Below are 10,435 nucleotides of genomic sequence, written 5' to 3' on the forward strand. Positions count from 1 at the left end.
GCCTTTGGCAATGATTCATCAAACGAGTGTTGGAAATCAATATGAGAATGGAACAAGGTTTTCATTTTCGAATCGTTTGGGTGATTCAGGACGTGGTACAGCCAAATCCATGATATCTCACATGTTGGTATTAGCTACGGAACATCATTCGATTGGAATGTTTGAAAGTTATACGGAGAACGACTACAAGTTTTTAATTTTAAAGTTGGGATCGAATAGACACGATGAGAATGTATTGCAATATTTTGATACTCAGCAGGTGATTGAAATTCAGTCTGGAAATGAGAAATCAAATGTTATTCAATCGAATAGACACAGGCGAGATATGGATGTCGTGAATATTTTCGAAACTCGCCAATGTGTGAACTCGAAACTTGAAAAATCATTCCTGTGCTTATTTTCAGAATGTAGTGCGAATGTAACCATTACATTGGATGAGAACAACTTGTTACAATCCAAAGTGTTCATTGATATTGTCAATGAAAATAATGAAATAGGTGAAGGAAACAGGTATTATCCTTCACCATCTCCGTATTTTCAGACAGAATGCTGCTCGATAACATCAGAGAAATATTTGGGAGTTCAGAAATCGTGCTTTGAAGGTTTCATTGTCCCCAAAGTTGTGTCTAGTTGTCTTTTGACATTCTTCATTCCAAAAGTGATTCAATCAGAAAAACCCAAGAACCTGAATTTAGATCCTGCTCGCACCCTTTCCTTTGACTATTCAAAAATTATGACCATGAATGAATCAAAATTCGTTCTAGTTGCAAGCGTGCATGGTAAAAATTATAGAAAAAACCCATTCGTACTGAGAGAGATGGTTCCAGTGGTAGGAGTGGATGGTCAAGTAGAATCATGCAAACTGAAGAAATTTCACATACAAAACTTTTACAAGTACTTTACCAAGTTTCATTTAGTCCTCGATTGTACAACACTTTCAGATGGAAAATATTTATTCTTACTGAGAAAACACCCAGGTGAAAAATTGGATACCTTTGAACACTATCAATCCTATTTATTATGGATTGTTATAGATTTATTCTCTTGTACTGCAAAGCAAGTATTTCCAGTACATTACAAAAAGAGTGAGATTGATTCTACTGGAATTCTAAGAACAAAGAAACGATTGGACCAGGAAGGTTTTGTATTGTGTGAACGAAAAAAGAACGTTCGAGTGAGACCACAAAAACCAGAATCTAATTCTCAAATTTCATCCAATATTGACCTGGAATTTTGTGTGACTCTTTTTGGATATCATGCAAATAGTGTCACCAATCGAGATTTGTTCTCTGTCTTGCTCCTCTTTCGATCCAATTTTGAAGACAAGTCTCTCAAATGTCATAATGGGATGAGAGATGTGCCCTATCACCAGTATACCTTTAAATTTACAGAAGAGCACATTCTACCCATTAGTTGTTTCAACACTCCAATACTTTCTGATATTACCGTCACTTCTCAACATTAATGATAAACCGAATGTATACGGTCGTTTCAGTTATCATGAGCTAAGGCTTAATCTCAGTAGCACATTTCTAAAACACGGTGTTGTGAGAACGTTGCGGTTGAAGATATTACTTTCAACAACTTTTAACAGGCCTCTACAGTCAAGTATTTTGATTTTGCCACCACTGGATGAGAATTCTGGTCGTAGGTATATGAATTCATTTATTAAAGTTTATGAATGCAATACATTCCATTTGAAAGTGAAATTAATAAATTACCATGATAGAGCCACGGAACGTTACTTGTGACAAATAATGAGATAGGACTGTTGAACTACAAATACATGACTGCTAAAATGTCATGGTGATTAAAGTTGATCGAATGCTTGTAGAGGTACCTTCTTTCCATCGTCATGATTCGTGACGAACAGTGATGTTGGTTGTGTGTAAACTGCTCCAAGAGTCGTATTTCTTCTTCGTGTCTTGCCACGTGCTGCTTGATAAGTCTTTCCAATAAAATCATCATAGTCATCGTCACTTTCTTCATCGTGTTGAGCATGTTCTTTATCCTTATCTTCGAAAGAACCAATGGCATCTGATTCATCCAGCATGAGAATATTCGGATCTTGTAAGGCATGATTTGGATTATGTTTGGAGGCGTCATTGACATAAAAGTAATCATTTGGATGATGCCCAGGATGATGATGCTTGGGAATGTGTTGGGCCTTGGCTAAATAATAAGAAACACTATGGCCTTTTGTGACAAGAGAGTGTCAATCGATTTTTTGTGTGAATATTTTCAACATTAATTTCAACAACATGTGTGACACTTGTTCACAAAATATTAACAAAATTGTAAAAAAAACTTACTTGCATGAATAAAGTGAGTTCCCTTATCCACAATAATATAAATATGCACAAAAACTTCTAAAATTTCCACAGCCAAATGTTCTTCCAATGTAAATGATTTTTTCGCAAATATTTCTGGATGTAAAATTCTCTCTTCCACTTCTGTATCGTATTCTCTTACAATATAGACCACATGAATCACAGAAGTCGCAATAGAATAAATAAAGAACATTAAATACACGATTGATTCCATCCAATTGATCCAAATCGTGAGAGGTTTCTTGCGAGCGACAGCTGTCAATTCTCGAATGTATCTTTCCGTAAATAGCAACATTAATATTGCCATAAATGTATAAGACACAATTTTAAATACAAGTTGTAACTGTTGCTCTCCTTCTGTCAACACCAACGTATCACTTTTTCCAAATAAATCATTTGCTTGCACATAGGTAATGGTCAAAAATTTGAGACATGAATAAATGTACATTTTCAATCGACGATTTCCAAAAGTACTACTCGAAAACTTTTTCCAATATTTTTTAAATGTTTCAATTCGTGCGTGTGAGTGATGATAGTGTTGTTGTTGTTGTGAATAATGTTCTTCTTTAAAAAGAGAGGCGTCAAAATAGGGAGTGGCAGCAGCCGAGTTTGAATGTTGAGAATTTACACCATTTCGAGAGGAAGAAGAATCAATGGAAGATCGAGAAGGTTCTGCTGAGAAGGTTACCTTCCGAAGAGGACTGCTGAAGGCTTCGGATAAAACAAGAGGAGGTTTGTTGTGGAAGGACATTTTTTTTTTGTGATTTGGCAGGTGACAGAAATCAAAAGATTGGATAATCTCAGTTCACACAAGTTTTTTACAATGTTTCACACACGAACACACTTTCCATTTCGTTTATGTTGCCAGCTTACCATAGTTTGTACAATTTCAAATCTTGTTTACATGGAAATATGATGTGGAGTATCAACATTGTACTTTCTAATTAATTGTTCAAAACTACTAAAACTTCCCATACTCATAATGAATGTAGTGGAACCTTTCGTAAACACTCCAGTACCCATTTCTCGATGAGGACAGTGATATTGAGTCGAATTTTTCATCATTTCAAAGGCATCATCCAATTCTTTGAATTCTTTGGCAGAAAGTTCTTTTTGAAAAGGTTTTCCTCTGTATACATGTATTGTTGTGTGTTGTTGAATCATTATAGTATGAAATCATTTGTGCATGTCGTGTTCAAAATATTAAAATCATGATAAATGAAACCAAATTCATGCAGTTGTCCAGCGTTCCATATCATTGTGTGAAATGAGAATTGTACAATTTCCATATAACTAACGCAACCAACACACATACCCAGAATAGGATCCAGAAGAACTGAAAATTGGACTAATTGGATCATAGATCAATACATAATGGTTGTTGCTATTTTCTTGCTGACGACGAACATAAAAGGTGTTCGAAGAACCGTCCGAGAATTTCCATAACAACAAGTGATCATCATGCTGTTGTTGTTGTTGAGGTTGTTGTTGAAACATTTGCTTTGGACCAAATAATTTTAAAATTTCATCATCATCCTTGTTGGAAATAGGAACATCATTATCGTTATAGAATGGATTTTTAGACATTTTTTGTGAGTGAGTCATCGAATGCTTCAATAACGATTTTAAAGAAGTTGGGTTTTAGGCCCAGCAGAGGCTGAAAGTTTCTAGTATAACGGAATGAAACATTTAAACGTTTCTGACGTGGTTGGAAAGTGTATGGAAGGGGATGTCACGGAATGACGAATTGGATAAACCATGTCACCTAGTAAGTTCAGTATGGGGAAACTAGTGCTCTTGGAAGTAATTCTCAAAATCGTTGAGGGTGAAGGTACGAATTTAATGTTCCCTTAATTCCAATGCATTTGAATATCGAGAAATTTCTCCTTTCATCGCAATAACCACTTTTCAGAAATAATTTTCTCAAAAAGACTCAACGTGGAAGGTTCTGTTAATTCGTGACCATCCTCTACGATGTGCACATCGATCGTATCACCACTTGCAGGCACTGCCTCATTGCATTTTCTAATAAATTCTTCGGTAGTATCTAAGGGCACACTAGAATCTTGTTTGCCATGAACAATGGTGATGGTTGTTGATGAATCAGAATGACATGTTTCTTTCAAACTTTGATCCTTGTTATTATTGACCAAGTCCATCAATAACTTGGTTGGAATTGGATAGGATGGATGATTCTCTTTCAAATCTTGATAAAAGATATACTTGACTGCGTTCATACATTTCGATTTGTAGTTATAGACTGAGAGAGCTCCATTCGATTTCCACTCTTCCAAATTTAATCGATTTTTCCATCGCTCTGGAAGATCAAACGCTGGAGCTAGCAATAATAAAGAATCCACTCGTTCCGGATACAATTCTGCAAATCTCGTAGCAATAAATCCACCCAAAGAACTTGCAATTATTCTCCATTTAATACTCTTAATATCCTTTGTGTCATCCTTTTTTTCTTCAATATTTAAATTATTTTCCAAGAATTTTAGAATGAGTGATACCTGTAACTCTTCAAAGCTGGGAATGTTCAAATCAGGAATAAATAATGGAATGGATTGTTTGGCAAAGAATTCTTTTAAATGTTGGCCTTTCCGAGTGCTTGGTCCCGATGCAAATCCATGAAGAAAGACATATCTATATTCCAATGAAGAAACTCGTCGTTTCAGAGTTTGTAACGACATTTTTTTTTGGTAACAACATGAACGCTTAGCAGAAGGTGTGAGAATGTGTTATTTAGATATTATTTCTCATTTCACACACATACACACGTTTCGGACCATCATTAAAATTGCATCTCTTAAAGATAAGGAGTAATGTTTGGAACTACCTTATTAATTTCTTTCAAAGAACTCGTTCCAGTATGCGTATAGACCATCCAATATCCATTCTCTTGTTTTTGAGCAGCTGCATCATTTGGTGAAATTTTGAATTGAGCAATGAGAGATTTCTCATTATACACTGATACAGTAGCACCTGATTCAGCAAAACTTCCATAAAATGGTGAAGTGGACACTGATTCCTCATATGAGGACGAAGAGGATAAAGGAGCAAGTCCACCTCTCGATTTCTTGACATAAAACGTCATGACTGTATCTTCTTTAAACATTAAGGGTTGATAAGTCATGACTTCAGGACCAAAGCCATTGGTCACATCATTGGATAACTTGGCACTGAAAAAGCTTCCATAATAACTCTTCCATGAATATCCAAAAGTTCCCTTATTCTTGTCCAACGATTGATAATGAATGAAGGCATCCAAATCGAGAGGTTTCTCATTCCATGACAAGACGACTCGAAATGGACCCATATCATAGGGATTGGTCTTTTTCGAAGAAGGATCTGTGGGTATTAAATGAAAATCTGCAAAAGTATTTGGAAGAATATCCCAATTGGCTGTTAAGGTTTTTTTGATGGCTCTCGCACCATAGTTGGGATGATTGATTTCTAAAAAGACAGTTTTACCACGAGGAATGTTATCGAATGAGAATAATCCAATGGCATTGGTTGGAACGGTCAATTCTACCCATGGATCATCTTGATCGACATCTTTGTAATCATGTACTGGATATCTCATCTTGACTTGAATGTTGGAAATGACTTTGGAAGGTTCGAGAGCATTCTTGACAAAACCTTTAATACTCACAGTAGGAGGTGAGGCAAGCATTGGAGGTGGAGGACATCCATTTGGATACATTTTCCAAACTTCAAACCAAGAGTCTTTGGTTTCAATCAGAGGTTTGACATTTGAAAATTCCCATTTGGCATTCAATGATGCATGCATGGTAGAAGTGAACATGAAACGATCCAACATGTACAAGGTCTTTTGATCATTGATTTGAGAAGTTGAATTGGAAATCCAATAATCCATATTACCATTCTTTAAACCACTTCGAATACCATAGAGATAGGTTCTTTTTCCTTCTTCACCAATTCGATCCTTTCCAATGAATTTAGCAATGGGATATGGAACGAGAGGATAGAAGGGATGGTCTGCATGTGGTTTCATGGTGCAACTCTCCAATGAAGAATTATCGCTTTTGAATATCAAATCATACTGAATCGAGGTTTTGGTGGTAAAGAATTTGATGGAAGCTCTTTTACGTCCATTCCATTCAAAATCGTATCTGGTTCGAGTCTTGAGAGTGTCGTAGATGAAGGTACCTTGAGTTTCTGTAGCATGTTGGTTTTGTTTTGGGTCCACATGCAATACTTTGATATTGGATGTGAACACAAAAGGAATACTTGGGAGAGCTGCAGAGGATGAGGTAGAATCCTTGCTTTTGCTGTGTGAAGCATGGATCACTTGTTGAAGCATGCAACTCACAACAAGTGATGCCACAATCACCACAAAACAAACAACTTTAGAGTGTGACATCTTTGATTGTTTTTTTTAAATGAACCAGACATAAAAAGGGTGTGTCTGATGGTGACGCATAGCCAAGCGTCCATTATTTTGATTGGTTCCACGCTTGGTTGACAAAAGAAGTTTCCAGCACGCAACTAATTCCTCTAAAGAATGGAAAAAATACTTCGCGAGTTACCTAGCTAACGTTGTTTGAGCGCTTTGAAAATGTCTTCACGCTTAACCACGGTACAAATTTGCCTTTCCTTGAGACATCTAGTAGACCACCTCACTTTTGGGCTGCACGTGAAAATTAAAAAATGTTACTCCCCCAAGTGGGCTCGAACCACTGACCTGCAGATTAACAGTCTGACGCTCTACCGACTGAGCTATGGGGGAATTACGTTGCTAATAAAGTAAGAATTAAAATAGTATACTACAACCTGTAATTATTGTTTTGGTAACTTTAAATTGTCATAAGTTATTGGCATCATTTGGTTTCTCAGTTTGTGCCCATGCATTTGCTTTTTCCTTCGCATTCTTTTGAAAAAATTCTTTTGATTTTTTGTCTTCATGCAAGGTAAAAACAATGAAAATCAAAGCGCTAATCAACAATGCTTTCTCTTCTGGAATTAAGCGAGTTGGAGCATCGAGAAAAAATTCAACACCTTTCTTGGAAATAATTTTTCCAATTTGTTCTTTCTTTGCCACATCATGAATCGAATAAAAGTGAAGTGTTTCGCTCTTTGTCTTTTCATGAAGAATTCTAAATATTACCTTATTGTTGCTGGATTTCACTTTAAATTTGGAAACCAGAAAATCCTTTGAAATCGTTCCAATAAATTGATTTTTGGTTCCTTCTCTAACTATTACATTTGTACTGAATACACTATACGGCTGTTACATGATTATGAACAACAAATGACACAAATATTAAAACATGACAAACCTTTACAATGGTCAACAGTGTCATGGAATCAACCAGGTCAGTATAAATTCCTTTTGGAAGTTTCTCACTCAACTCACTAATTCTAACTCTAATTTTGAAAGGTCTACAAAAGCTATCTCTATAAAATGAATGCAAATATTCGCCATCTTCCTGAACGCTCAACGACAATGTTCCAGGATACCCAACAGAATCAGTTTCAATAAGATTCGTTGCCACAAGATTAAAACAATTTTGCAGTGGAGATAATGTAGTAATACGTGTTTGATCTGTTGATACTCTTATTGTATTCAAACTCTCTTGGTCATCTTCATTAAATAACTCTCCAACACTCGACACGGATGCTTCCGATGAAAGAGATTCCATATCGGAATCATAACTAGATGAAGCAACAATTGTCGGTAACTGGACAGATTCGGGAATTGGTGAATGGTGATCATGTAACATCATGTTTTGTGGTGTGGATATAAACGGCGAGGAATTGTTTGAGCCTAGTAGTACCAAACTTCTATTGGTGATGGTCGTGGATGCCAACGCGTCTAATGAAACACGTCCCGTAGCCGAGTCCAAACTACTACGACCGATCATGATGGGATAGTGGCTACTCTTTGAAATGCCGGCGTGTCGTCGTTTCATAACAAAGGTTGAATAGGGAGCACTCATCACCCGATAAAAGATTTCTTCTTTCAAACGATGCACTAACTCGGTGTTGAAAGGAGGTGGTTGTGGGTCTGTCAGTTTCGAACGGTGTGGTGGTATTTTTTGTGTTGTCTCTCGCTATTGACAAAAATGTACGCGCAATTTCTCACCACCAAAAGTAGCGCCATTCTTTTGCCAACGGATGAGCATTTGCCGGAATATCTTGCAATCAGAACAGGATATTTGGAAAAGAAAAAAAACATCTTAAAGAAAGTGTCTCAGTAACAGTCGAAAATTTATTGAAGGTTTCTCAAAATGGTTTGTAATTGTGTTAAGGCAGTGATTGCACTGTCGATGTTTCCTGTTGAAATCAAATTGGAAACTTCAGTCAATGTTGTGGATGCAGTGGTAAATGCAGCAAGCATTGGTTCACCCATGCATTGCTTAAAGTAGTAGAGAGAAAAGTTGACAACTCGCAAAGCGCTCAAAACGTAATAGTTGGCGATCACATTATTTGGGTTCACAACATCGTCTGGGAATTTGAATCGATCTCCTTGTGAAACAGCACCAGGTTTCAGCTGTGTAGGTACGTATGGTAATGGAGCTTTGGCTTGCCGCGCCCAGCAGGAGTTGACAAAAACAACACCCGACTTGGTGGTTCCTTTTGTCACTCTGGAAAATACTGGTGATAAATCAGTTGTACATGCAGCAGTGGTGGTAGAGGCAACTGCAGGTCCGTATCCATCATCTGCTAACTTTCCAGCAAGATTCTCCAAAGTGGACCATAAGGTATTAACTTCGTCTTTGGGATTGAGAGAAAGTTGAATAATGCTTGAAGCACTGGATGCGCTTAGAGCATTCAATCCATACTGAATGTAATTGATGGTATAATTAAGCATGCAATTCATTACAGATGTGCATACAGTAGAGGATCCACTGATGGCTAGAGTTGTTAAAGATTTGAGCTGTGTAATGCACTTGGAGTGAATTGGAGCGTACACATCAACGACAGCTTTGGTTGGTGCATAAATATCAACGCTTGGAACAGGTACAGTTACTGGTTGCGAGGCTGATTGCGGTACAACCACATTTCCAATGGGGGAAGAGTCAGAACATGTTCCTTTAGCTTTACATGGAGGTGTGTCTTCAACCAATACGACAGGTTGTCCAATAACAGCAGCACCTGGCACAGGTTGTGGAATTGGTTGTGGAAGTGGTTGAGCATACGTGATCACAGTGGCTGCACCATCAATGGTGAAAGGCACAACACCTCCTCCACCTCCGTAAACAACTCCACCTCCACCATAAACAGGTACAAGAGGTTGTGCAGCATATCCACCATATCCTCCATAACCACCATAAATTGGAACAGGTTGAGGCATGGGTTGTGCAACTGGTAATGGCTGAGGAATGGGTTGAGGAATAGGTTGAGGAACGGGTTGACCAACAATGACAGCTCCGCCACCCACAGGAACAGGTTGAGGAATTGGCTGTGCCACTGGCAAGGGTTGAGGCACAGGTTGAGGAGCAATAGGTACGGGCTGTGGAACTGGTTGTGCAACTGGCATTGGTTGAGGAATCGGTTGAGGGACTGGCTGTGCCATAATCGGTTGAGTTGGAACGGGTTGAGGCACAGGTTGAGGTAAGGGCTGAGCATAATAAGGATAAGGCTGACCTCCCATTGGAATTGGTTGAGGATAAGATTGAACCAACGGAGCCGTTCCACCATATGGATAAGCTTGAGGAATAACTGTCGCTCCACCTGCACCAACTATTGGTTGAGGTAGAGGTTGAGGATTGATGGTCAGGTATTGAGATTGTAATATTGGTTGAGGAGCAGCCAGTGGTACAGTGGTTGTAGGTGGGTAAGACGAGCTGGAAGAGGCAAAATAGGTCGAGTAACTTGATTTTCCTACCACCCCGTTCCCTCCTCCACTAGCTGTTGAGGTGTAGACTGTCGTTGGAATGTATGAAGTTGTGTCCATAGAGTAGTTTTCTGAGGACGAACCTGCTCCAAAGACCTGAAAGGACACATTATTGTTCACAATAAAAATTACCAAGATGAACAAAGTCACTATGAGTACGTAGGGAGAAATGCTTTTTGATGTTTGTTGTGTTGCTTGGACTTTCATAGCGTTGTGTGGAGTCTTTTTTTCAATGTTGCCA

The 10,435-nt window shown here is 38.0% G+C and overlaps 7 protein-coding genes across 7 annotated transcripts; 1 reads left to right on the forward strand and 6 right to left on the reverse strand.

The window, feature by feature from the left end:
- Positions 1 to 10: 10 nt before the first annotated feature.
- Positions 11 to 1,465, forward strand: C9374_010165 (uncharacterized protein; the record flags this gene model as incomplete). Its single annotated transcript, XM_044685679.1, has 1 exon — positions 11 to 1,465. One exon carries the CDS (start codon positions 11 to 13, stop codon positions 1,463 to 1,465), a length of 1,455 nt encoding a protein of 484 aa, XP_044544335.1.
- A 345-nt stretch (positions 1,466 to 1,810) lies between these two features.
- C9374_010166 (uncharacterized protein) lies at positions 1,811 to 3,081 on the reverse strand (the record flags this gene model as incomplete). Its single annotated transcript, XM_044685680.1, has 2 exons — positions 1,811 to 2,196; positions 2,313 to 3,081. The coding sequence occupies 2 exons, from the start codon at positions 3,079 to 3,081 to the stop codon at positions 1,811 to 1,813; spliced, it is 1,155 nt and encodes a 384-aa protein (XP_044544336.1).
- Positions 3,082 to 3,230: 149 nt separating this feature from the next.
- On the reverse strand, positions 3,231 to 3,917 carry C9374_010167 (uncharacterized protein; the record flags this gene model as incomplete). Its single annotated transcript, XM_044685681.1, has 2 exons — positions 3,231 to 3,459; positions 3,646 to 3,917. The coding sequence occupies 2 exons, from the start codon at positions 3,915 to 3,917 to the stop codon at positions 3,231 to 3,233; spliced, it is 501 nt and encodes a 166-aa protein (XP_044544337.1).
- Positions 3,918 to 4,219: 302 nt separating this feature from the next.
- Positions 4,220 to 5,023, reverse strand: C9374_010168 (uncharacterized protein; the record flags this gene model as incomplete). Its single annotated transcript, XM_044685682.1, has 1 exon — positions 4,220 to 5,023. One exon carries the CDS (start codon positions 5,021 to 5,023, stop codon positions 4,220 to 4,222), a length of 804 nt encoding a protein of 267 aa, XP_044544338.1.
- A 116-nt stretch (positions 5,024 to 5,139) lies between these two features.
- On the reverse strand, positions 5,140 to 6,717 carry C9374_010169 (uncharacterized protein; the record flags this gene model as incomplete). Its single annotated transcript, XM_044685683.1, has 1 exon — positions 5,140 to 6,717. The coding sequence occupies one exon, from the start codon at positions 6,715 to 6,717 to the stop codon at positions 5,140 to 5,142; it is 1,578 nt and encodes a 525-aa protein (XP_044544339.1).
- A 441-nt stretch (positions 6,718 to 7,158) lies between these two features.
- On the reverse strand, positions 7,159 to 8,266 carry C9374_010170 (uncharacterized protein; the record flags this gene model as incomplete). The annotated part of the gene is made up of 2 exons (XM_044685685.1): positions 7,159 to 7,581; positions 7,634 to 8,266. 2 exons carry the CDS (start codon positions 8,264 to 8,266, stop codon positions 7,159 to 7,161), a joined length of 1,056 nt encoding a protein of 351 aa, XP_044544340.1.
- Positions 8,267 to 8,565: 299 nt separating this feature from the next.
- Positions 8,566 to 10,401, reverse strand: C9374_010171 (uncharacterized protein; the record flags this gene model as incomplete). The annotated part of the gene is made up of 1 exon (XM_044685686.1): positions 8,566 to 10,401. The coding sequence occupies one exon, from the start codon at positions 10,399 to 10,401 to the stop codon at positions 8,566 to 8,568; it is 1,836 nt and encodes a 611-aa protein (XP_044544341.1).
- Positions 10,402 to 10,435: the final 34 nt, after the last annotated feature.

The sequence above is a fragment of the Naegleria lovaniensis genome (assembly GCF_003324165.1).
Source record: "Naegleria lovaniensis strain ATCC 30569 chromosome Unknown tig040, whole genome shotgun sequence".
NCBI classification, from domain to species: Eukaryota; Heterolobosea; class Eutetramitea; order Acrasida; family Naegleriidae; genus Naegleria; species Naegleria lovaniensis.